We start from the raw sequence: 27,358 nt of genomic DNA, 5'->3' as shown, positions 1-27,358 counted from the left end.
CCAGGTTCAAGTGATTCTCCTGCCTCAGCCTCTCAAGTAGCTGGGACCACAGGTGCACGTCACCACATCTGGCTAATTTTTGTATTTTTTGTAGACATGGGTTTTCACCATGTTGGCCAGACTCTCAAACTCCTGGTCTCAAGCGATCTGCTTGCCTCAGCCTCCCAAAGTGCTGGGATAACAGGCGTGAGCCACTGCGCCCAGCTGAGTTACTTCTTAAATAAAAAACCACTATAGTGGACCTTAAGAGCCTATGCTTTTAAATGCCCTTGTTACTCAGAGACTGGAAGCAGGAGTAACATAGAGCAATTGTTTTCAAACTCCAGAATTCCTAGGAGATTTCTTAAAGGATAACCTGCTGGGCTGGAGGTTAGAAGTTAGGGGAATATGTTCCTCATGCTTATTTCATGCCTAGGCCCTAAGGCCAGCTACATTTTCATGGTTTATGCGGGTTTCATGTAAGATTTGTCTTGAGCACAAGATTTTGTATTAAAAAAGAAAGATGTTTTCAAGATGTCCAAGAGCAAAAAGAAGTCTGTGTTCTGTGAAGTGGCACTTTTCAGTAGCAATACAGATTTACTGCCTTAGAAGTGTATTTCTGAAAAGCAGTCAATGACATGTGATGTGTTTTATGAAAAGCCTAATTTTTAAAGTCGATGTTTATGTGATAATTTGTATGACCATTGTCTCTAATGATGCTATAAAATTTTTATAAGATTTTAAGTTGCTTTAAAAAAAAAATTGCTACAATACAAAATAAGGATTAAACAAGTTTAATTACAGTTCCCCCCTGTCCCCCTGCAAGGAAATATACTAACTCAGTGGATCCAACTTCTCATCTTTAAGACCTGGACAGGGCAGGACAAAAATTCTGCTTGTTTACTGAATAAGAGACACACAGTAAACTAACAAATAAACTAATTCAAAATAAGGTAATTCTTTATGAAGTCTGCTGAATGCCTGAAGTAAAATGTTCTAGGTCAGATGAGACCTCAATCTAATTTTAGTTATAGAAACTGCAACTTGCGATGATCCTATTATCCCAGCTAGCTTTCGACAAAATTGGTTTCATTTTGTGAGGAAAAGCAAATACACTATAGGTTGTCAGGTGTAACAAGTCCTTGGGTTAGAGACTCTACTTGGTCTTACCTAAATGGTAGGACTGTTTTTCAGTGACACTAGCTACATAACACATTATGAACTTCTTGGCACTATGATTAGTTACACAATGATTAAAACACTCAAAAGGGGCAATTATCCCAACTGAGATGCAGAGGCAGAGCACTGTGTGAACATTAGTGTTTGTTACCCTGAGTTTAAATGTCACCATCTGAAAAACCCGACGACAATAAACCTTCAACTTTGAAACCTTCCCAAATACAGAAACATGGAATAGAAGTATCTCAACTTCATTCCTAACAGATGAGCTGCTGGGATGAGGATGACATGAGTTAATATTTCTTGAAAAGTATCTTCAGGTTAGAATCTATTTTTAAATTATAAAATAGTTTAAATACAACACTAAAAATGTGAAGCAAAGATTAATCTATAAAGGCCAAGTTCAGACTAGAGCAGTCATTCAGAAATTTAAAAATTAGAAACCAAGAGCCAAATCTTACTTGCCCACTGCTTCCAGAAAGTAGGCAGGTATCAGGAGGTAAGCCCCAGAAATGGGAAAAAAAACACAAAACATGAAAATGGGAGTCAAACTGTATAGCAACAGCGTGCCCTAACAGTTCTACTCCTTACAGGCAGTAAGAGTGCCAGAGAAAGGAAGGAAGGAAATAGACTAGCGGTTTCAATGGCATTTGCCCCAGTTATCTTCAATTTGCAAGGCCTGACTGCAGACTTCAATTCCACATTAAACCCTGGGAGCCTGATATTTGCAACACTGTAAAAAATCAAGCCAAAAACAAAGGAATCGTTTTGAAATTAAGATCATATGTAGTTAAACTGCAAATGAAAGAATTATTTTGTGACTAGAAAAGATGTGCTGAGCTTTGCGTTTATTTGAGCATTGAAGAGAGAAAATGAGATGCTCTGCAACTGAGAAGATAGACACTTCGGGGGTCATGCCAGACTCACCTCTTGAAATTACGTCATGTTCACAATTTTCCATTTTAAATGCTAAAGCATTAACATGCAAAATAAAAAAATCTTAACATTGTTAGTCTGAAATAAAGTCAAAATATGGCTAACCAAATTCATTATTAGGAATCAACAAGTGTTAGGTCTAGGATTTTGGATTGATTGATTATATTATATTCCCAACACCAAATTTTTGGAAAGGGGGTTAATGAATGAGTAAAAAGGATGCAGTTGTTAAAAAATGACCCAAAATCCCAAGAGAAATGATATAAATATACACACATATATGTATATAGAAATACATATACATATATATGAACAAGGACATTTGGGTTTAAAGTTAGTAGTCAAATTTTCCAAGGACGTCTTTTTTTTTTTTTTAAAACAGAGCCAAATTTTATGTATTTTAAAACCACCTCCTTGATCTAACACTGTTAGAAATGAATGAATTACCCAATTTTGTATTCAATTTTTTCCCTGTAACGTCACTTGGTTCTTGGCTACTAACCTTTCATGTTACTCTTGGTTTTGTCAGTTTGCTTGCCTGTGGGGGTTTGGGCCTGCTGACCCTGCCCACTGGAAGAGGCTGCCTGCTGTGCTGCTTTCTGCTTTAACATTGTCCAATCAAACGTGTAGTCATATTGATGGTTCAGGGTCCTGGAAAACATAAAATATTTTATGTTAATCCTTTAATAACAGAGTCCAGTTATATAACCTACTAACTTTTTTTTTTTTTTGAGACGGAGTCTCGCTCTGTCCCCCAGGCTGGAGTGCAGTGGCGCGATCTCGGCTCACCGCAAGCTCTGCCTCCCGGGTTCACGCCATTCTCCTGCCTCAGCCTCCCGAGTAGCTGGGACCACAGGCAACCGCCACCATGCCTGGCTAATTTTTTTTTGTATTTTTAGTAGGGACAGGGTTTCACCATGTTAGCCAGGATGGTCTCGATCTCCTAAACTTATGATCCGTCTATCTCAGCCTCCCAAAGTGTTGGGATTACAGGCATGAGCCACAGCGCCTGGCTTTATACTTTTTAAGACAGTGACAGCATTTCTTCACACAATGAATATTTCCTCAAGTGTGGCAGCTTCTAAAATATTTCTCTTATGTATAAAAAAGGCAACATGAAAACTGAAACATCAAGTCAAGCTGTCAGTTATCTACGGGAATACTCGTAAGAGGAGGTACTTCCTAAAAACAAGTAAGAGTAAATATTCAACTGGAAGTTTGGTTATAAGATGTCTGACTGGTGCCTTGGGAAGACACTTTTCTGGGGTTAAAGGATTACCTCAATTCTCTCTTTTTCTTTTTTTTTTTTTTTTTTTGAGACAAAGTTTTGCTCTTATTGCCCAGGCTGGAGTGCAGTGGTGCAATCTCGGCTCACTGCAACCTCCGTCTCCCAGGTTCAAGCAATTCTACTGCCTCAGCCTCCTGAGTAGGTGGGATTATAGGCGCCTGCCACCATACCCGGCTAATTTTTGTATTTGTAGCAGAGACGGGGTTTCACCATGTTGGTCAGGCTGTTCTCGAGCTCCTGGCCTCAGGTGATCCACCCCCATCAGCCTCCCAAAGTGCTGGGATTATAGGTGTGAGCCATTGTGTCTGGCAGATTACTTTTTGTTTTTCTCTCTTTTTTTTTTGAGACAGAGCCTCACTGTCACCCAGGTTGGAGTGCACTGGCGGGATCTCGGCTGAATGTAACCTCCACTTCCCAGGTTCAAGAGATTCTCCTGCCTCAGCCTCCCAAGTCGCTGGGATTAAAGGCGAGCACCACCTCACCTGGCTAATTTTTGTATTTTGATGGGGCTTCACCATGTTGGGCAGGGTGGTCTCGAACTCCGGACCTCAAGTGATCTGCCTGCCTTGGCCTCCCAAAGTGTTGGGATTACAGGCGTGAGCCACCGTACCTGGCTGGATTACCTCAATTCTTATTCTCTTCCAACTAAGAGTTTGAGCCACATGTAATCTATTTCCCCCCCGCTTTTTCAAGACCAGTTCTGGGTTGTGCCTAAGGAACCCTACCCGAGTTTAGGACTGCTACCACTTGATTAGACTCCACGACTATGTGATATTTTAATTGCTTTTCTATTTGGTACTGTAACAAAGTTGGAGAGTTCCAGAAGGCACTGACAGCCACTTATATCTAATATGAATTATAACTATTCTGGAAAAGTTACATTCTACTTTGAGTATGATTCAACTCTCTATCCACTCCAAACTAAAATCACCTATTTACACTGCAAATAGAAAAATGCCAAATTAGTCCCAAATAAATCAGTTTCTTAAATCTTTTATTCATGTTAGTCAGATCTGCTCTACTTTAGTATTTATCAGAATGAATTTGTTAGGTAAATTTAACCAATTTCCCTCACAGAGTTTATAATCTTAAAATACCTTAAAAACTGACCTGAAAAGAATGCGGAATAGCTGCCTCAGATACATGTAATCTGGGGCTTCCTCAAAGCGTAGCCCACGACAATAGTTTAAGTACATGGCAAATTCTGCAGGAAACCCCTATAAGTTCAAGGGTTAAAACAAAGTTAAAAACAAACATTTCAAGATAGAAAAATAAATGCATTTAAGTACAAGCAAAAAGATATTTTTGGGTGAGATATTTTACCATTTCACAGGAAGATATGAGAGCTAAAATGATGGCTTGGTCTCCTCATAAATTTAAATAAAATTTCATGACTCTACCTACCCTATTATGTACAATATTAGTAGAAGAAATACATATGCTTTTCCCATATGTGCTTGTCCTATACAGTACTATGTTCTTAAATAACTTACATAGCCCACTTGTTAAAATTTGTCATTTCATCAAAGCCCCGCCTCTTCATAAACTTTTTTTTTTTTTTTTTTTAAAGACAGGGTCTCAATCTGTCTCCCAGGCTGGAGTGCAGTGGTGTAATCTCAGCTTACTGCAACCTCCACTTCCCAGGCTTCAAGCGATCCTCCAACCTCAGCTTCCTGAGTAGCTACCACCACAGGCACGAGTCACCATGCCCACTAAATTCTTTGTATTTTTTAGTAGAGACAGGGTTTCGTCATATTGCCAAGGATGGTCCCAAATTCCCAAGCTCAAGAGATCTGCCACTCTTGGCCTCCTCGGTCTCCCACAGTGCAGGAATTACAGGTGTGAGCCACCGTGCCCAGTCTTCAGAAGCTTTGAAATGGTTGCATGATATTCTACCTAGTATACACATCATTAACTTGTTCTTTATAACTGAACATTTAGATGTATTCTAATTTTTCTCTATTATTAATAATACTGCTAAGTACATCTATGGGTATAGAATTTTTCCACTTAGCTCCTTAGGAAAGATTCTCAACAATGTATAAACATTTTCAAGCCTCTAGGTATTTATTAGTCACCAAAAGGATTCCCCAATCAGCAATGTGGAAATACAAAATATTAAAAGAGCACAAACCTCTATATCTCCTCTCCTAGAGTAAATACCAATGTGGAGTGGTAAAGTTAAAGGAGGCAGTCTCTTTCTACGTTATGATTTTGAGAAATTTCTCATGTCCTGGAGTTAGGAAGGATAGAATGGAAATGCTTGCAACATTTTTTATTGATTGCACTGATATAAATTGGGTGACCACTTGAAACATATACATGTTAAAAGATGTAAAATAATACATATTATACATCTTTCTAAAACTCAACATTTATATACATTTATGGCCTGTGTTAATGGGAAACAGCATGACAATGAGACTGAAAACAATCTCACCACTTTATAATCACTATTTTAACTCTCACTGATTTCTTCCCTTAACTATTTATTTGTATACTGCTTTGTACTTAATTTCAGGTATATAATTCTTTCTTGTCTGAAAGACCATATGGCCTTCTTTTTATGGAAGAGATCATGGTTATTCATCATGACACAAATACCTCTCTATTCTAAACTCAATTGCCTTTCTATGAAGTTGAAAATTTCAGAAAAAATGAGTGTGATTCAAACTGTCTTCTGTATTCCTGTATTGTTGGGGAGTTGCTATTTTGGATTGCTCCAATCTGTCTGCATGTTTCCCTGTTCCTTAATGTACTAATTGTTGATAAACTTTCTCTTCCAGCACTAGTTTAGGGTAAGGAGAATATTTCTTACTTTTTCTTATAGATTAATGAGGTTCTATTGAAAATGCTTACCTGCCCTGCTTATTTTCCCCCAATTTTCAACAGATTAGAGAGCCCTAACAAACCAGAAACTTATAAAACACTTATTTTACTTACTTAAAATGTTTATTTAACTTATTTTTTATTATTTTACTTATTTTTGTTGTTGTTGAGACTCTGTCACCCAAACTGGACTGCAGTGGTATAATCTTGGCTCACTGCAGCCTCGACCTCCTGGACTCAAGCATCCTGCCCCAGCATCCCCAAGAAGCTGGGATTACAGGCATGCGTCACCATGCCAGGCTAATTTTTGTTATTTTTTGTAGTAATGGGGTTTCACCATGTTGCCTAGATTGGTCTTGAACTCCTGGGCTCAAGCGATCCACCCACCTCGGCCTACCAAAGTGACTACAGCTGTGAGCCACTGTGTCTAGCAAAAACACTTATTTAAAAAGACCCCATGTTAAAAGCCCTTGTTAAAGATATTTAGAATAAAAAAAATGTACATTTAAAATGGTGAATAGCTACCTAACTCAATGTTACAAGTTCCAGAGCCGGCAAATAAAATGTTCCTTTTTCTTCTTGGATCATTCATTCATTTATTCACTCATTTGAGACATAAGTCTTACTCTGTCACCCAGGCTGGAGTGCAGGGGCGCAATCTCAGATCCTTGCAAGACAGCCAAGATTGCACCACTGCAACTGGCGCCTCCCGGGCTCAAGTGATCCTCCTGCCTCAGGCTCCTGAGTGGCTGGGACCACAGACATGCATCACTGCACCCAGCTAATTTTTGTATTTTTGGTAGATAAGGGATTTGACCATGTTGCCCAGGCTGGTCTTGTGGAAATTCTCGGCTCAAGTGATCCACCCACCTTGGCCTTCTAAAGTGCTGGGATTGCAGGCGTGAGCCACTGTGCCCAGCTGGATCATTTATCTATTAACGTAGAAATGGGGTTTCCCTATGTTGCCCAGGCTGGTCTTGAACTCCTGGGCTCAAGTGACCTACTGCCTTGGCCTCCCAAAGTGCTGGGATTACAGGCGTGAGCCACTGTGCTTGGCTTCATTTATGTTTTTTTAATATTCATCATGCATACTTACCTTACATAAAACTTCAACAGGCGTGGACATCTTCTTTTCACTAATCTTTTCATATTTTTGTTTCTTTGTTGCAGCCTGTGGAAAAGAATAAAATCAAAAAGATATACTCAGTGCTACTGAGAAGAACCTTAGTAGTTTAATGCACTAGACATATAAACATATACCTGTGAGATTCAAGAGAAATTTTAACCCAGAATTTAAAAAATCAAAGTATAATACATCTAAAAAATTTTTTTCCCAAACTGTTAACTTCTGATGTAAGTTTCTTCTCTAAGAACATAATTTTAGCTATAGGGAAAGGGTGAGTCTAATAGGAATATATGGATATTAGATTTAAATAAAAATGGCTGGGGCCAAAATTGAGGAGCATTTTCTTTCTTTCTATATATTTTTAAGAAGATGGGGTCTCACTATGTTGCCCAGGCTGGAGTGCAGTAGCCATTCACAGGCTCAGCAGTAATTCCCTGTGGCCTCCAACTTCTGGCCTCAAGCAATCCTCCTGACTCAGCCTCTCAAGTAGCTGGGACTACAGGTATGCATCATCATACCCAGCTGAAAAGCATTTTCTTTCCTTTTTCCTTTTCTTTCTTTTTTTTTGAGACAAGGTCTCCCTCGGTTGCCCAGGCTGGAGTGCAGCTTAGTGTAGCCTCGAACTCCTGGGCTCAAAGCAATCCTCCCAAGTCAGCCTCCTGAGTAATTGGGGCTATGGGCATGTGACACTACACCCTGCTATTTTTTTTTTTTTTGAAGTAGAGGTGAGGTCTTGTCATATTGACCAGGCTGGTCTTGAACTCCAGGGCTCAAGTGATCCACCTGGCTGGGCCTCCCAAAGTGTTGAAGATTACAGGCATGAGCCACTATGCTTAGCCTGAAAAGCATTTTCTTAACCCATGTTCAACACAAGGGCAAAGGCATCAGATTAATACAAAAAAAAGTTTGTTCATCAATTAGTGACATTAATAAATGGAGTTAACTGTATAAGTCACAATATTTTTCTAAAGTGAAAATACTCATATTGGATAAAGCCACCTACCCAAGGACTGAGCACTAGCTCACAGTCACTCAATCAATAGAGGTATTTCTTTAAAGAACAGGTAAGGTACAAAAATAGCCATTAAAATTTAGGACACACCAACAGTGGTGACTCACACCTATAATCCTAGTACTTTAGGATGCTGAAGTGGGAGAATTGTTTGAGCCCAAGAGTTTGAGACCAGTCTGGGCAACACAGTGAGGCACTGTTTCTACAAAAAAAATTTAAAAAATTAGCTGGGCATGGTGGCATGTTCCTGTAGTCCCAGCTACAGGTAGGAGGCTGAGAGGCAGGAGGATTGCTTGAGCCCAGGAGGTTGAGGCTGCAGTGAGCCACGACTGTGTCACTGCACTCCGGCCTGGGCAACAGAGCATGACCATTCCCTGTGCCCCCACCCCCACCCAAAATTAGGACACGGTGATTTATCATTAACACACACTCACAAAAGTAATGGTAAACTCCTAGCTAATAGAAACAAAATGTTAGGACATGTGTTGCTGGATAAACAGGTTTTGCTGTACATAAAAACATACATTTTCAACATAATGGCAACATATTAACGTGAGAAAGTCTCCACCTTTCTTAGTCCATGTCCACTTCCATCTGGATAGAGCTAGTGGCTACCAGTGGGTACCAGCTTACTGTCTCTCAGAGGACACTGTTCTTCAGCTGAACTAAGTTCTTACTAAAATGATCTGGTTTCATTTTCCCAAATAAAAGGTAAAAAGTAAATTAAGGTTAATTCTTTATTATCTCAGAAAAATCTCAGACTTAGAAAGGACCTTAAATCTTATCTTCTCCAATATATATTTTTATTCTAAAAAAGAGACAGAAAAATCTGATAACGTGAGTCTGGTTTACCTTTAGCCCTTGCCATGGCAGGCTGGTTCTATTAAAATACATCAAAACATATCCTAATGATTCCATGTCATCTCGGCGACTAGAAAAGAGAACGTAACTTTATAAACTGGAAATATTATTACGAAAAACATATGAAAGAAAGCCAAGTACCCAGGAGAAATGTTCCCAAATGAGGAGGGAACACTATTTGGTGTCTTACGCAAGAAGCTACTTATTTAAGGTGATTTTAAAAAGTTTGTGTGCTGACTACCTCTAAACAAAACTTTTCCCACAGAATCCAAAATAAGACAAACAACTATCTTACAATTTAATTTTAAAAGAAGAAAAAGGATTTGGCTAAACAACCCTCTAAATGAGCTTAATGAACCAAGCAGGATGACATTCCTATGTTTTGCAGAAACTCATTTTAAAAACTTCAGGAGCACTGAAAAGGAGTTACGACTTAAACTAATTGAACATCTATATGAATGTATTCATGCATACATATCTATATATACATACATACAAATATATATTTAGAGATATATATATTCAAGGGTAGGTGTAGGTAATGCCTTGGCGTACGGAAAAAGTGACATTACAGTTTAACCTAAAGTATTAAGATATTCATGGATTTTTCTTAAGCCTGAAATTCTTGGTATGAGGTTGTTTAACCTGGAGTCATATCATTGCTTTTTCCCACTAATTACTTCTATGCTTGTTTTAAGGAGCGAAAAGTGACTGTAAAAGACTAAAGGAACTTGAAACTCTAGAACTCATGTGAAGAAACAGGAAGAGAGCAGAGACTGTGACACTTTTTTACTTTAAACTAGATCATACTAATTTACATATTTGAGTGAAGTATAACAGGAGATGGTCCATCAACCCACTTTTGGTTTATTAGGATACTGATAACATTTTCCTTTCAAAAATAAATAATGCATTCTTCCCAAACTCAACGTGAATTACTAAAGTATAAAAAGTCCCGAATAGCTTCAAAAATATATGTACTATCTTCAGCTGCAAAAAGAAACGTCAACATTGCACTTATGCTTCTAACTTTATATCACACAGTATTTTCCCCCCAAGAGACAACCTTCAACAACAACAACAAATTCAAAAGATCTCATTTAACGGTCTTCTCTACACTGTCTAAAACAGCAGGTAAAATGATTAATAAGCATCCTTCAAAGTCTCAGCCAAGAAACATCCTCAGACATTGTAAGAAACTGAAATATTTCAAAAACCCATTGATGGCTTCTGCTGTGGCTACGATAAGCACATTCCATTTTCAAACTTACCTCTGCTCAATACCAAGATGTGCATTGATGCTAGCATATCGGGCAGTGCCAGTGAGGTTTTTATCTTCTCTGTATGGTATGTGTTGCCTTGTCCTGTTGTCTCTGTACTTTTTGGCCAAACCAAAATCAATAAGGAATAACTTTAAAAGAGAAATACAGAAACATTAGGTTTCCAACCTTGTTCAATTAAACTGCTTCTTATTCATTAAACGGTATCTACTCTACGCATTCGAATATATCAAAATAAAGTATCCTAAGTATTAATAGAGCAGATAATGAACAGACTTAACACCCCACCCCCATAAGTTTTTACTAGTCTTCATCAATAAATCAAGTTAAAAAAAAAAGTCTAGTAGTTTATCCTTGTCATCTGCAGATTTTGCAGGCCCATTTCATTACATACTCAGGAGCCTGTCTTTATAAAGAAAGAAACATATACATGCCTGACAGCAGAAGCAACAAGTGTGCTATCTGTCATAACACCTGATAGTCTATACACCTGTTACTACTGGTAAACAAACATGAGATTTCAAAATCTAGATATAATGGCCGAGTGCGGTAGCTCACGCCTATAATCCCAGCACATTGGGTGGCTGAGGCAGGCGGATAACTTGAGGTCAGGAGTTTGAGACCAGCCTGGCCAAACATGGCAAAGTCCCATCTCTACAAAAAATACAAAAATAGCCAGGTGTGGTGGCACATGCCTGTAGTCCCAGCTACGCAAGACGCTGAGGCAGGAGAATTGCTTGAACCCGGGAGGCAGAGGTTGCAGTGAGCCAAGACCACGTCACTGCACTCCAGCCTGATCACAGAGCAAAACTGTCTTAAAAAAAAAAAAAAAAAAAAATCCAGATATAAGCTATCTGAACTCTTCCCTCCTACAAAGGCCACTCTTAAATGTGCCAACAGAATGCTTGTTATCTACTCTAAAAGTCTGACATTGCCAATGAAACCAAGACTTTTCATTAATAAAAACTACTACTTAGCACTGACACTATACACGTGGGTCAGGTTAAACTTCTAGAAAATTTGACAAGTTGATATAAAAATCCCCCAAAAAGCACTTAGCATTTAAATCAAGGTGGCTTACAATTAGCAGTTTAAGTGAGCTAACTAAAAACAAAACTAGTGTTTAGAACAAAATAATGTTTAATGTTATCATGTCTATATGGTACTCAGGGAATAAGGTATTCATTTATAACGTAGCTAATTGTATGTAATTCAAGTTTACGCTCCAGAACTTAGGCCTTTTAAAAGCAAATAACTATTTTTATGAAAAAGAAACCCAAAACATATTCATATTTACCTACCATATGAAAAGAAATAATCTTTACTTAAAATTTTGGCTTTTGTCATAAAATCACCTATTTGCTGTATTTTAATAAAAGTTAATCTACAGATATTAAGCTAGGCAGGTCTATGTGCCCTCACACTATATAGCCCTAGTCTATTATGCTCCTAGTTAGTCCTAAATTTTGTAGTTCTTCTCTCCATTAGGCTATTGGGTCCCTTTTGACAGTTTATAATTTGTGATGTGCTGGGAAACTCGATCACCTAACCTGCAGATTTCATGTCAATAAATAAAGCAAGTTACTGATTTACGTTATAAAGATCTGACCAAGTACCTCTCTTAGGAAGATGAGTAACATCTATTTCAGCCAAGCATTATAACCTATTCTCAATTATACTTTGGACAGTAAAGACACTGACAGTTGAGCTTCAGTCACCAGGTCAACAACGAGATACTGATTTTTACTTAGTCTACTATAAAAGAATGAAGATTAAATTATTAGTAAATGTTAAGTGGATGAAGACTCTCTTAAGTAAAAAGATTAAACTCCCTTCCTAAGCAATCAAGTCATTACAGGAAAATGTGTGTTGTAAAACAGTAAGAAATAAAGCTCATACTTTACGTTTCTCTTGATATGAAAACCAGATCAGTACACAAATATTAAAATGAGCAAAATACATTTGTTAAGCAAACAAAAATGATGATTAAGTTCTGCAGATTCATAGTGAAAAGAAAACATGGGGAAAATAAACACAAAAGGACATTCAGCTTCATGGCATTTTAAAATATCTCTAAGAAATATGTAGACATTGAATGAAGAGTGATTAGTACACAGAATTTCCTCCAGTTCACATTTTCTAGGACTGTTTCCTTTGGTACTTTAAAATGAAGGACAAAAGGGAAGAGCTCTGACATGAGTATGTCTAACAATTTATTCATGTCTAAATCTATATTCAATAGCTCCATTTGTGACTCAATAACCAGATACTTTCTCACAACCAAAAGACTGCTTTATAAAAAGTCAGTGTTCACTGGAGAGTGCTTTCCTCCCACAATGCTAAAGGAGGAAATCTTATTTATCAAGAAAACTACAAATATGTAAACACGATCTTAAACATCTCAATCTAAAAACAAAAATCTAAAGAGCAAATAATTTTAAATGTTCTCCTCTTATAAATACTGAAAATACGTCAGGAAAAAAATGTTACTACTGAACAAAGATAGCCTATTCTCAGTAAACAACTGAAAGGAAAACTACTTGAAATTAAAAAAGGAAATAAAACTCTTGGTGGTTCATTACCTTCAGGTACCTATCAAGCTTCTTTAGTAGCTCTCTGTATGCTTTGCTGTTTAAAACTAATAAATATAAACATATAATGGAAGTGTTTACATGAAACCACATGATGCCAAAGATACAACCAAAAAGCTGTAAATATGTAAAGGCAGAACCAAATGAGGAAAAGTCAGTACCAAATAAGCATAAGATAATGCATTTTTATTATACGCTTTTATGTGCAAAGACACACGTACTTCCTTCAATGGGTCAAGCAACTTTTCTGTGGGTTTCTACTGACTACATGTTATAAGTAAAATGTGCGTCCATTTTAAACAATGCAGCCTATTCTTCAAAGGCACAGGGAACTGAGTTGATAAATAGGGGATAAATTGACCGGGCGCAGTGGCTCATGCCTACAATCCCAGCACTTTGGGAGACCAAGGCAGGTGGATCACTTGAGGTCAGGAGTTCAAGACAAGCCTGGCCAACATGGTAAAACCCCATCTCCACTAAAAATACAAAAATTAGCTGGGCATGGTGGTGTGCATCTGTAATCCCAGCTATTCAGGAGGCTGGGGCAGAACTGCTTGAACCTGGGAGGTGGAAGTTGCAGTGGGCCGAGATCACGCCATTGCACTCTACGCTCTAGCCTGGGCAACAGAGTGAAACTCTGTCTCAAAACAAAACAAACAAAACAAAACAGAACACCAAAAACAAAAAAAAAAAAACAAAACCAAAAACCAAAAAAAGCAGGGAGATAATTCCATAATTCCATTCACTAGAGGCACATTTTCTTCAAAATCACTGTTGCTAATTTTAGTGTTTAGTACTTGCAGCAATTTTTTTTCCTAACCAGGGGTCATAATTTCCCCTGCCCTTCTAAAATATTCACAAGGTCATTTTACTAAAAACCTAGCTAACCTGTATGTACAAAATCTAAACAATTTAATACAACTTTCTATGTAAATTATTAAATGATGCTACGAAATGTAAGCAAAATACGTGAATGGTTAAGTAAAAATGAGGCACTATAAAACTAGAGTTTTATTCTTATAATATGCCTAATGATCCACCATCTACTGTCTTCCCCCCACCCCTTATCTAACTAGTCACAATACTTGGTACTTCTTTGCCTGAATAAAAATAACTGAATTTCTGAAACCTTTTTTAATAGCTGGAGGTGGTTCCTGGAATAAAGTTGGGCAGTGTGGAAAAGGATTAAATGATTATCCAGATGATACATGTGGATAATTAAGGTATTACAAAGTATGTTTTTTGTTTTTTGATCACTCATGCCAATACTTCCTCTTCACTGTATACTAAACTGAATGATTAAGATTCATTTGCTCAGAAGCATGAACATTTATGAACTTAAATTTTGTGGAAAAAAAGCTATTTAACTTCAACAAAAGTATAAGAAAATATGAAGAGTTCTACTTACAAATTAAGAAAATCAGTAGGGTGTTTTATCCAGCCTGTCAAAAACTAAATTTAATATATTTCGAAGTATTACTAATGGTAATTTACCATATAGCTTGATAAGTGCTTAAGCTATGTTATTGTTATATTGTTAAGAATGCAGTATCTTCTAGTTCCAGAGCATATAATGCTCTGTAAATATCCATTTGCTAGAGTTGAGAATACAGACTGAGGAAATAAGTTCTAGAAACACTAGATCTGAAATCTGATCTACACTTACCTGAAGTTCCTTAGGGAAGGGGAAGAGAGGTGAGGTAGAATATATTCATTATACAGCACTGAAGAACTGAATTTAAATATATTTCGTGCATTAAGTTGTGTAACTCCAAATAAATTTTTAAAAACTAACGATCTATCTCAAGTTTACTATTAGGTAAACAATTTCAATACTAGACCAACATCATTTCCTCATATGTACGTTAGAGATCTAAACATAATATCCTATTTTCATTTAGCTTTTTTCTAAACTTTGTAAGTTTAAAGCAAAAGCCACAAAGAAATATCTTAGTAATGTTATGTTTGCCAAGTATGTCTGAATAATGCCAACGTAAGAGGTGCTTGAGCAAGATCTACATTCTCCAGAATTAAAACAAAACAAAAATCATCAAAATAAAACAATAAAAAAGAAAAGCACATGAATTTGGGATTGAGGTTGGAATAGGAGACAGTTTCAGACCTGGTTTAATCCTGAGAAAGATGGGTCCTGAGAAGTACTAACAGTCATGCTTCTTTTCCTCTTCCCCACTGGAGATTCTAAACACTAAACAGACAATAGAGGGTGGCAGTGCATCAAACAGTATTGCTTACATTGCAACAATGGCCGGCGCAGACAGGCAACACCGAGGCATTAGAGAAAGAACAGGGTAGCCAAATGCCATCCTTCTTCCACCAAGCACTGTAGCTTCTCAGTTTTCCAAATAAGAATCACATGCTCAAGAACATTTGAATTCTGGAAATTACTCAGGTTTTTAATGCCACTATTTTGTGTCACTGCCTGAAACAGGGATAGCAATGGTGACATTTGGCTCTTTAATTTTTTTAATCAAAAATGGGGAATTTAGATCTGCAATCTTTGGTACCACAATCTGCCCTTCCCCCCCAAAAAAAAGGTTGTACGGGGGAAAAAAATCTTCAGTAAGGAAGAGGTAGAAGGCATTTAGTCACCTTAAAATTTATTTTCGTAAGCATGCAGGGCTGATTACTGGAAGAGATGAGCAAATTCACTAAGATTGGAGTGGCCACTCCTAAATATCAAATTCAGAACAATTTTCCAAATAAGAAAATTTAACTTTAAAAATTGTCCTCAAAAGTCCCCCAAAACCTTTTTTTCCCCATGAATAGAAAACTACTGGAACAAGCTGACCAAAGAATCCAGTCTCATACAACTGGCATTCTTCAAACTACAATACAGAAAACACTAAAAAGCAACTACATAAACAAAACACTAATCTAAAATGTTCAAAAGCAGCATTTAGCATTTGAATCTTAGTTGAGTAAAACACTTTATGCTTCTACCCCAGGGCCTCTCTAAAACAGTGTTAAACAGCAAGCAGCTCCACAAAATTATTTTTAATATCTGCAAGGAGAAAAGGAGACCTAAACCTCCTAAAAAGGTTTTCACCACTAGGTAACTTACACTTCCTTAAGACAACTATGTGATTAACAAGCTATTCTTAAGGGGGTTGTGGGGGGAAGGCAAAGTGATATCTAGGTCATCATTTAAATTTAAGGCAAAAACCATGTACTGCAATGTCAACGATGCAGAATAGGAATCACATGGTGATAATGGGTTTTTAGGGGGTAAGAAAACGGGAAGGAGAGGGCTGGGAAATGGCCAAGAAGATTGGAGTCTAATGGACAAAACTGCCCCAAAATTTAAGAACAGTAATTTTTTTTTCAACTGTATTACCAGGCTTTACAGTAATAAAAACCTGGATACTTCAGAGAAAAGCTACAAAATATTTTTTAATGCAACTTGGGAATGACAAGATATGTGTATATTTAAACACCTTTCATTATTTAAAGCTGAACAAAAATATTTAATTTCCTAAAACCTGATCAGACCAACATCAGTATCTCACATTAACAAATAACACCAATTCTAATGGTAATGGCTCCCAGTTGGCATTCATACAGGCAAACAAAGGTAAACATTTATAGCTAGACCTAAAAACACCAAACATTTCCTAATAGTTTAGTAAAACAAATGGGCATCTTCCTTCCAAAAACAAAACAAAAAAGCCACAAAAAACAAAAAAGCCCCCAAGTTGTCCTGAAGTTGAGAATTTCTATCAGATAGATCATCAGATCACAACATGCTTAGTGCATTGCCAATGCTGCCTGTCTGCCCGAGCTCAACATAGTATCGATAAAGAAAGCAATTCACTCAGTAAGACTAATCATTACAGAAAAAAATGTCAGCACAATTAGTTTCTAACTGCAATCATGCGCCACTAGCTAAAACCCAATCACCCCATAAATTGAACCACTCTCAGAGACCCCAAATGAACACTAGTTTTGTTGTATGAATGTTCATTTCACTTGTCTACATTTTCCTTTAAAGGGAGAGGAAGGGGTGGAGAACTCACCCAATTTGGCACCCAAGTAAAAAACTGTCAACTACTTTTGAAGCAGGCCCAAAAGTTATCCTTTTAAATACACAAATTCAAGGACTGAAGAATTCTCATTATCAACCATGCTCAGTCAGCAAATGTTAACACCATGGTGACACATAAGTCAGTGTTCCCATACTGGCACAAGCACATATATTATAAAAACCCACACTTCAGAGCCAAAGGTTAAAATCTGGTTTTAAGCATTCAGGAAGAAAAGAATATGGGGGTTTTTGCTATTTTTGTGAATGAAAAATAGATACAACTGTTCAACAGTTAAATAACTTAGACAACTACAGTTCATTAGACAGCCCTTAGAATTTTATATTTCCATATAGGTAACTAACCTCTGTTGGGTAAGTTGAAGAGAATTTATTTCAAGTTACTAAGTTAATGGAGTTAGCTGATTATCCTTATAGCACAATCTTTTAAAGCAACTGTCAACAGCAAATTCAACTTACTATGGCTTTTTAAAAGATTGAAAAGTTTACCAAAGCAATTCTTGTTGAAACTTTACTCTTTGTTCTTTCATGCAAAGAGCATTTGACTAACCTTATTACAGTGACGCCCAATACCCATTAGGAAGTTATCTGGTTTAATGTCTCTGTGTATAAAATTCTTTGTATGCACATATTCAATTCTACTGATCATCTGGAAAAAAAGGAAGGGAGAGATAATTGAGTTAAGCAGTAAATGAAAAACAACACATTATTTCTTAAGTATTTCAGTGTCTCAATTATTTAGAGTTCACAAAGACAGTGTTAGAAAAAATGAAATGGAAAGGACAACTAAGTTCTCCATTTATTTCTAGTAAGCACACACCTGCTGTGTCCTTTGGCTTCACCTTCTAGTATTAATGATTAAAACCATGGCAGGGTCTAATCCCATAGGAAGACTTGGTGTTTGTGATTTTCAAATAATAAAAAGAATACCTTTAGAATTGTTTCAGTTGCTACGATAAAGGAAATAAAATAAAAACTTTCCACACTCAATCCTAGGCCTTCTAAAGTAACCTGTTAAAATGGCCTGGTATTACCCAGACCTAATTCCATGCTGTTAGATATACATACACACACAGACACACATATATTTGGGAGTGGGGAATGTTGACAGATTGGCAGATAAAGCTATAAGTAGTTGTTATAATTCTTATGTAATCTCATTTCAAAAGTTAAATATTAAACATGCCATTCTTAACAGCTTTCCTTAATCAATTTATTGGAAATTATGCAAAGTCAAACATTATAGCTCAAATATCCTTTTTAATGGCTACAGATATTTTGTGGTAGAGATGTTATGTCTTCCCCAACTCACAGTATTCTCAGATTGTTTTCCACTTTCTCCTCCTATAAATAATGCCATTAATAGACATGTATCTTTACTCACTAGTGCTTTTATTTCTATGGGCTTCAAACCCCATATAATTATGAGGAGTTGCTGGGTTGTATTTTTCATTTTGATAGATAATATCACACTGCCTTTCACAATAGGCTGTAACAATTTGGATTTACTCTTCTGGTTTTTTTTTTGAGACAGGGCCTCGCTCTGTCACCTAGGCTAAAGTGCAATGAAGTGACCATAACCCACTGCTGCCTCAACCTTCCAGGCTCCAGTGATCCTCACGCTTCACCCTCTGGAGTAGCTGAAACTGTAAGGTGCATGCCACCACATCTGGCTAATTTTTTTGCATCAGCTAATTTTTAATTTTTGGTAGAGACGGTATATCGTTATGCTGCCCAACTGCTCTCGAACTCCTGCGTTCAGGAGATCCTCCTGCCTCAACCTCCCAATGTGGTAGTATTACAGGCGTGAACTACCATGCCCGGCCTCGATTTAGGAGCCAATCCTTGCATGAGGATTTTTTTTTTTTTTTTTTTTGAGACAGAGTCTCACTCACTCTGCTGCCCAGGCTGGAATGCAGTGGTGCAATCTCAGCTCACTGCAACCTCTGCCTCCTGGGTTCAAGTGATTCTTCCGCCTCAGCCTCCCGAGTAGTTGGGATTACAGGCACTCGCCACACGCCTGGGTACTTTTTTGTATTTTTAGTAGAGATGGAGTTTCACCATGTTGGTTTCGAGCTCCTGGCCTAAAATGATCCACCTGTCTCGGCCTCCCAAAGAGCTGGGATTACAGGCGTGAGCCACTGCGCCTGGCCCTTTTATGAGGATTTACTCTTCCATGTACTGTCAAGCTCCACTCTTTGCCTATTTTTCTTTCAGCCTATTGTCTTCTTGTTAGCTTTTAGGAGTTCTCATCATACAACAAACAATCTTTTATCTGTCATTATGTAAACAGATTTATATTAAGTATTTTTTATTTTGACTGTTTATGGAATTTCTTGTATACAATACAAGTTTTTTTGTTTTTTTTTTTTTTTGAGACAGAGTCTCACTTTGTCACCCAAGCTGGGGTACAGTGGCAAGATCATGGCTCACAGCAGCCTCAACCTCTGGGGCTCAAGTGATCATTTCAGCTCAGCCCCCTGAGAAGCTGGGACTACAAACGTGCACGTTACCATGTCCAGATACTTTTTGTACTTTTTGTGGAAAGTAGGGTATCGTTATGTTGCCCAGGCTGGTCTCGAACTCCTGAGCTCAAGTGATCCTCCCACTTCAGCCTCCCAAAGTGCTGGGATTGCTGGCATGAGCCACCACACCCAACCTCTATCTTTTCTGTAAGACACTTACTTAGAAGTTGTATTTTTAAATAGATTCCGTATCCAAAGACTGCCAACATTATCTTTCTGTCCATATGTTCTTGCTCTTCCCAGTAGTATGTGTTAGGATTCTATTTTTTATTTGTCCCCATTTTCCCCAGAGCTTTTATTATCATGAATACACAGATTCTAAATTGTACTCTTCTACCTTGACGAATGTCTTCTGAAGCCAAACCAGTAATCTCTGGCTTAAACAACTTACACCTGTTACCTATCATCTGCAGAGCAAGACTTAGGTGTTAACTACCTTAAATGAAAGCTTTCTTGTATCTCCCTTCCTCAGAATTACATTTTTTCACATTTGTCACCCATGTACCCAACAGAGACTTCTACAACTCTACAACAAGGATGGAACATCTTATTTTTCTATCTTTCTTTGTTAGACTCTAAGTTTCTTTCTAGAGGGAAGAGACTAATTCTTATTTTTGCCACCCCAACCCCCAGCACTAAGTACAGTGGTAGGATCTCAATACATGTTCAATGTATGGATGCTTATGTGTTACTGAACAAACAAAATATAAGCCATAACTCTTTTATTAGGATTCACTCATATATGTTAGTTAAAATGTATTAGGCCAGGCGCGGTGGCTCACGCCTGTAATCCCAGCACTTTGGGAGGCCAACGCAGGCGGATCATGAGGTCAGGAGATCGAGACCATCCTGGCGAACACGGTAAAATCCCGTCTCTACTAAAAATACAAAAAAATTAGCCGGGCGTGGTGGCGGGCGCCTGTAGTCCCGGCTTCTAGGGAGGCTGAGGCAGGAGAATGGCGTGAACCTGGTAGGCGGCGGAGCTTGCAGTGAGCAGAGATCGCGCCACTGCACTCCAGCCTGGACGACAGAGCAAGACTCCATTTCAAAAAAAAAAAAAAAAAAAAAAAAATTAAAGGCTTTTTTTTTTTTTTTCCTTGGAGACAGAGTCTCGTTCTATGCCCCAGGCTGGAGTGTAGTGGCACAATCTTGGCTCACTGCAATCTCCACCTCCTGGGTTCATGCGATTCTCATGCCTCAGCCTCCCGGGTAGCTGGGATTACAGGCGTGAGCCACCATGCCCAGCTAATTTTTGTACTTTTAGTAGAGATGGGTTTCACCATGTTGGCCAGGCTGGTCTCGAACTCCTGACCTCAGGTGATCTACCAGCCTTGGCTTCTCAAAGTGCTGGGACAACAGGCGTGAGCCACCAAGCCCAGCTGGTATTAAAGGCTGTTAACTTAAAAGAGATGGGGTCTTGGCTCTATCGCTTAGGCTGGAGTGCAGTGGCATTACTATAGATCACTGTAGCCTGGAACTCCTGGGCTCAAGAGATCCTCCTGGCTCAATCTGCCAAAGTGCCGGATTACAGGCGAGAGCCAGTATGCCAGGCCACTTTTAACCTTTTAATGCTTGAGTTTGTTTTGTGCCACAAATATCACAATTTGCTCACATTTGCTTGAGCCACTCAGTACTTTTAAGGTTAAGAAGCTTGGGGAGTATCAGGTGCTGATTACAGAAAATGGGTACTGCTTTCTAATCCTTTGAATTATTTGTCATTGATCTATACTAGTTGTATACATTTATGGGGTGTGTGTGATATTTTGATACATGTATACAATGTATAATGATCAAATCAGGGTAGTTGGAATACTCATTACTTCAAACATTTATATTTTGTGTTGGGAACATTACAATTCTACTCTTCTAGCTATTTTGAAATAAACGATAAGCTATTGTTAACTATAATTTCCCTACTATACAATGTAATACTAGAACTTATTCCTCCTAACTGTATTTTTGTGCCCATTAACCTACTTCTCTTCATCCTTCTGAATTTACAAACTTACTAAAATTCCACTTCAAATACCAATTCTGTTTATCTCATTATACTTTATGACATCCAATCTACATTTTTAAATGTCATTCTCTTCATAGTATTTTTATAAGCACACCGAGTTTAACTTGAAGCATTTCCAACATTTTCCTGCCCTTAAAGGCAACAAATATTGATCAAAATAAAAAATTATACATTTCTTGATATTTACCAATTATTATCTTAATGTATTATCTTTTCCCTTAAGGTTTGTTCCTTACTCATCTTTCTCATTTCTTAAGATCGAAATATCCAAACTTTGGCTGTAAAAACCATTTAATCTAACCTACAGCCAATGCATCAATCTAATTCATGACATCTTCGAAATTTCCTAGGTCTTAAGTAATACAAATGGTTGAGAATCCATTACAACAAGCAGCATCTACTTGTTTAAAAAATTCTTCCTTAAATTACTTCAGGACCTTTTTATCCTCAAAAATATAGCTTTTCTAAGAGTCCCACACGTAATACATAATATTCAATTTTGCTTAATTTAAACAAAATGTCAATATACATTTATCTACAATTATATGCATACATACACTCTAAACTCTCCAAACAAAATCTTACAATAACCTGCTATATTTGACACTAAAACTTCATCTGAAGGAGCAGATTGAAAACTACTAGACTACAGATGAGTAAGAAACCAAGATAATTCCAGTTTTTGTCTTATTCCCATAGGAAAATATCTACAAGTTACATTATTATTTTTTTTTCTGCCTATGCTAAGGTTAAATAGTGATGCACAGGATTTTAATACTCTGATTTATATATAATGAAATTCCAGTCAACAGTACTATTCTCAGTTTATATTCTAATCAAAATTTCACATACCTGGTCAGCTAACATAAGTACAGTTTTCATTGTGAACCTTCTTGAACAGAAATTGAAGAGGTCTTCGAGGCTAGGTCCCAGAAGATCCATGACTAGTACATTGTAGTCTTTTTCCTGACCATACCACCTAACGAAACAAAAGAAGAGAGGGTATTACATAAAGCTATCACTTAATATCATCAACCCTAAGAATAAGATAGTTTTCTTTCTCTGAGTAGGTATTATTTAAGGCAAATGTTCCCCTACCCGGGAGACGAACACGCTAATTAACTACAAGGCCCAAGACAAAACAAGGGTAATGAGACATTTTTTCCCCTGTCATGCAACTCCATTCTCCTATATAGATAGGACATGCATAGTAGCCTTAAAATCTCCTGTTACCAGGGCAGCTGGATTTTACACCCACTGGCCACTGATTCCTGTGGCCTTTAGCAAATTCCTTAATCTCACCTGAATTTACTTTGTAACAGAAGAAATGAAGATGACTCTATCAGTCATTCCAAAATGTTTCAGAAAGCAAAGATTTCTTTTATCTGAATTCCCATCCCAGTTCTACCAAACTGCATTTAATCAATAACTACTTGTCCTTATTCAAAAGGGAGTCATATTTTTGCTTAGTTTCAGATCACAGAAAATAACCCGTATAACAAACTAATGACATTTATTTGCTTTTAACTGGAATCATGTTTTAATTATCCTGGGCTGTATTACTGTACACAATGTGTCCCTAATAACTCAAGAAGTATCAATTGCCAGTTTCATTTATCCCAAGGACTGAAAATCACTGCAATAAATTATTTCAAATTTTGATGCCTATGATTCTGGTAAGAGTACTTTCCTTAAAAGAAGCACTACCATTTTTCTTTCAAACTTTTCTAGATATCAAATTCTGCTAAGAAAATTGGGTGATACTTAAAATTTTGTTTAAAAAGTTATTTTAAAGCTTAAACTGGAGTCATTTTTTTGTTAATTCTGAAAAGAACCAACACCAAAATTTACCGTATCTGGAAAGCTTTATGTTTTAAAAATATTCAAAAGGGGAGAGCAGGCTTTTCTTTCTTTTCCTTCCTTCCTCCTTATTTATCTATTTATTTATTTATTCATTTATTTTTAGACAGGGTCTCGCTCTGTTGCCAGGCTGGGGTGCAGTGGTGCAATCGCAACTCACTGCAGCCTTTGACCTGATCTCAAGCAATCCTCCTATTTCAGTTTCCCAAGTAGCTGGGATGATAGACGTGCCATCATGACCAGCTAAATTTTTAAAACGTTTTTGGTAGAGACAGGGTCTTTTAAATTTCTTGTAAAGGCAGAGTCTCCCTATGTTGCCCAGGCTAGTCTCTAACTTCTGGGCTCAAAAGATCCTCCTGCCTCAGCCTCCCAAAACACTGGTATTACAGGTTGAACCACTGAACCTCACCAGCTTTTTCAAAAAACTAAAATCTGTGTCAAAATTATAACAAGTATCAGTCAAGTAGGAAACTGTTTAGTGCCATTTCTTGCTTTGCTGATAAATGCCAAAGATTCAAGAAAATCAATATTAAAACTAGAGTATGAGGATTTAATCTTTTAACAATATTTTTCTAGAAAATGCAAAGATAACTATACAGATGTGCTACTCTTGTGTTTCTTCTTTAAGAAAATAGTCTATTCTAACTAGTGGTCCTGGGCACCCATTAACCCTTGATGGCATCTACCAAAACTACAGAAATTTCAGGCTTAGCACTTGAGAAAGGGCAGAGGGGAAGCCTCAAATCAGAGAGCTTTAATTTCAGACCTATTCAGATAGGTCTCATAGTCAGGTATAATAAATATGCTCCCTAGAATCTAATGTTGAGAGTAAGAGATCCTAAGAGGATTATAAGCCAAAAAGTTCAGTTCCTTCCTACGACTTTTGTTTCAGTTGTTCTTGAGAACTACTTTCCAAATCTGACACATGGATAACTGTCAAGCACACAAAATCAAATCCATTTCCACATCCTCTTTGCAGAAAAAGATACTCCAGTAAGGGAAGAGTGTCTGCTTAACCTTCTAGAGGTCTTGCCCACTTCCTAGGAAACAAATGTGTCAACGTGATAGCAAAAGAGCCAGTTTTTTTGTTTTTGTTTTTGTTTTTTGAGAGTCTCTCGCTCTATCCCCTAGGCTGGAGTGCAGTGGTGCGATCTTGGCTCACTGCAACCTCTGCCTCCCAAGTAGCTGGGATTATAGGCACCTGCCACCACACCCAGCTATTTTTTGTATTTTTAGTAGAGACAGGGTTTCACCTTGTTGGCCAGGCTGGTCTCGAACTCCTGACCTCAGGTGATCCACCTCTCGGCCTCCCAAAGTGCTGGGATTACCGGTGTGAGCCACTGCACCCAGCCAGAAGAGACAGTTTTGTCCATATTGCTTAAAACAGTGTACTAAAGCTGCCATTATTTTCCCTCTTCCACTCTTTATTCTCCCTATGGGAATTCAACACCTTTCACATTCGCTGAAAACATTTACTTGAAAGAAGCCCACAGTGATGCTTTGGGTAATACATAACAACAGTATTAAAAGGTAAGTGATAAAGCAAATAAGCTGTGTTCTCCTTTCTCTTTTCCTCATTTTATTTTCTTCGGTTATTTCCCCTCTTCCTTTTTATATGATAGGCAAATCTGGACTAGAGAGCTGTCACAAACCTACCATTATAAACATTCAACACTTGTTTAATATAAATCTAATTTATCTAGGCTTTTAAGAAAAAGAGAACACCAAATCCAGAAAGAGCTAAGGAAGTAAGAAGGCACAAAAAGTCAAATAGGCAAAAGGGAAGGCATAAATCAACTCTTATTTATAAGACCACATCTCAGCTCTAGACAGGTTTCCACTGATGGCTCAGATGTAAAACTACAAAAAATAAGCAAATGTTATAACCATCCATCTAAGCCCAAACACAAACCTGTAATGTAAAAGGCACAAATTCAGACTTCATATTTTCATGCAATTAACATGATTTCATAAAGAAATCATCTGCAAAGTAAGCCTCTAACAAAATCACCTGCATGTAAACCTCTAACTCCCTTAATAATTAGAAACTGGGAAGAATTAGATGAATTGAGAAGCACACTTAAAACACACACACTGTGCACTCTTAACCCTTGCTTAAATTTATGAACACAAGACATATTCACTATTCTCAAAGTCAGGAGGATTAAATACTTCATTGAAAAATAGCTTTAAAAAATAAGCATTTCAAAGGCATTTTTCCCTGTGGAGCAACCATGCAGTTCTAAAACAACTAGGACTTTCTTTTCTACGGACCGGTACTATAACTCCTTAAAGCTAAGAGACAGGTGTTTGCATCTTTCACACTTCCTTTGGTCTCAAGGAATATATAACTTAATTCTCTAAAGCTAGCACGTCACACCCTCCATCTGTGCTTTTCCATCTGGACTAACTCATTCAGACATTATCACACACAGATTCAGAATAAGAAGTGGTGTTCTGCTTATTCCAATCTTATTCTTAGTTTCTACCTTCACCTCCATGCCTCCCACGTCTATTCTGAGAGCTTTTCTCTACCTTCAATCCCAACCTTAAAACCCAGATGCCAAAGAAACCTTCCGTATGTCACGATCCCACATTGGTCTCCTATTTCCTAGAATTCCCAAAGCCATTAACTATTGCTTGTATCCACAGTCTTAACCCCTTGACAATATTCATCTACTGTTACTTTTGTGTTTGTCTCTATGCCTGGTAGGATAGAGCTTACAGCTTTATTTTTATTTGAATAGTCTTTTCACAGAACCTGAATAATGAAAAAGCACTAACCCGATTCTCTGAGGCCATTTAAGTTTATAGTCTCAAACACCAACACAAAAATCTCACTCTTATTCTCTACTTTCTAGGCCTTCAAACTAGAAACCACAGGTCTTACCTTTAGACATTTTTAAGTACAAGATGTGTTGCTACTAAGTGTACAGTGGTAAAGTTATGTGCACATTGCAGGTACTCAGGTATTTATGAGACTAAAAAAAGTACTCCAATTGATTTGGCCTTTATTCTTCCTAATAGTCACAAAACATTTTTAAAAAATCAAGTAATTTAGTGGGTGAAAGTAAAAATAATAATTTTAAAAAGACAAAATGTTCAGGGTTCTCATTTTCCATTTGTTTCAAATCTATACCTTTAGACTTCAGTGTTACCTAAAAGTAGGCTGAAGAATGAGTTCATAATTTATACAACCATCATTACTTACTTACAGCATAATAAAAGTATCTAAGGTCTGAAGATGATGCCAAGAGAAGGCAAGGTCTATCTCTCTGCTCTTATGTCCTTTCCTCTAAATGCATATCCAAATTAAATCTAATTTAAAAATTAAGACATACAAAAAGCACAAATGTAAGACAATACATGCAAAAGTCAATGAGGCTGACAAAAAATGCTAACACAATTCACACAAAAGATCAATGAGAACTAAATCTGTCTGAAGACGTATTAGGAAAATAGTCTGCTACCAGTCAGATCCTGAAGGATGAACAGTGTTTTGATAAACAAGGCAGAAGAGGGCTTACCAGGCAGGGGCAAACCATTTTGGAGCATGGGCTGTCATAAAGGGAAGAGTCGAGGTGGCAGATACATAAAGCTGTAGTATAGGTTCTTCAGTGCAAGGCTTATGAGCTTTACATGCTGTAAATAACTGGGTGAACTATTACTACAGTTTGTGGCTGAGACATAATTAAAATCAGTACTTATTAGCCTTGGCATCAGTATACAATATGGAAATGGAGGAGTAGGGGAAGGAATGACAATGACATGGTTACCAGTTAGGAAGTGTTATACTATAGCTGGAGATTTCA

The 27,358-nt window shown here is 37.4% G+C and overlaps 1 protein-coding gene across 8 annotated transcripts in view; it reads right to left on the bottom strand.

Moving 5' to 3' along the window:
- LOC105466885 (casein kinase 1 alpha 1) overlaps window positions 1-27,358 on the bottom strand; it is a 58,466-nt gene that overhangs the window by 8,475 nt on the left and 22,633 nt on the right. For 2 of the 8 annotated variants that reach the window (XM_011716037.3, XM_011716036.3), the window contains exons 3-10: window positions 22,539-22,665; window positions 17,692-17,790; window positions 15,204-15,287; window positions 10,482-10,621; window positions 9,202-9,280; window positions 7,308-7,382; window positions 4,493-4,599; window positions 2,597-2,745 (exon numbers count right to left, since the gene is read on the bottom strand). In XM_011716037.3, the coding sequence (XP_011714339.1) occupies window positions 2,597-2,745; window positions 4,493-4,599; window positions 7,308-7,382; window positions 9,202-9,280; window positions 10,482-10,621; window positions 15,204-15,287; window positions 17,692-17,790; window positions 22,539-22,665 (860 nt within the window). The remainder of the gene's footprint in view (window positions 1-2,596; window positions 2,746-4,492; window positions 4,600-7,307; window positions 7,383-9,201; window positions 9,281-10,481; window positions 10,622-15,203; window positions 15,288-17,691; window positions 17,791-22,538; window positions 22,666-27,358) is intronic. The other 6 variants (XM_071098234.1, XM_011716038.3, XM_011716040.3 and 3 more) reach the window with 3 other exon arrangements.

This window comes from Macaca nemestrina, chromosome 6, assembly GCF_043159975.1.
Source record: "Macaca nemestrina isolate mMacNem1 chromosome 6, mMacNem.hap1, whole genome shotgun sequence".
Classification (NCBI taxonomy): domain Eukaryota; kingdom Metazoa; phylum Chordata; class Mammalia; order Primates; family Cercopithecidae; genus Macaca; species Macaca nemestrina.
The sequence above is the reverse complement of the archived record's forward strand: the minus strand, read 5'-3'. Positions and strand labels throughout refer to the sequence as shown.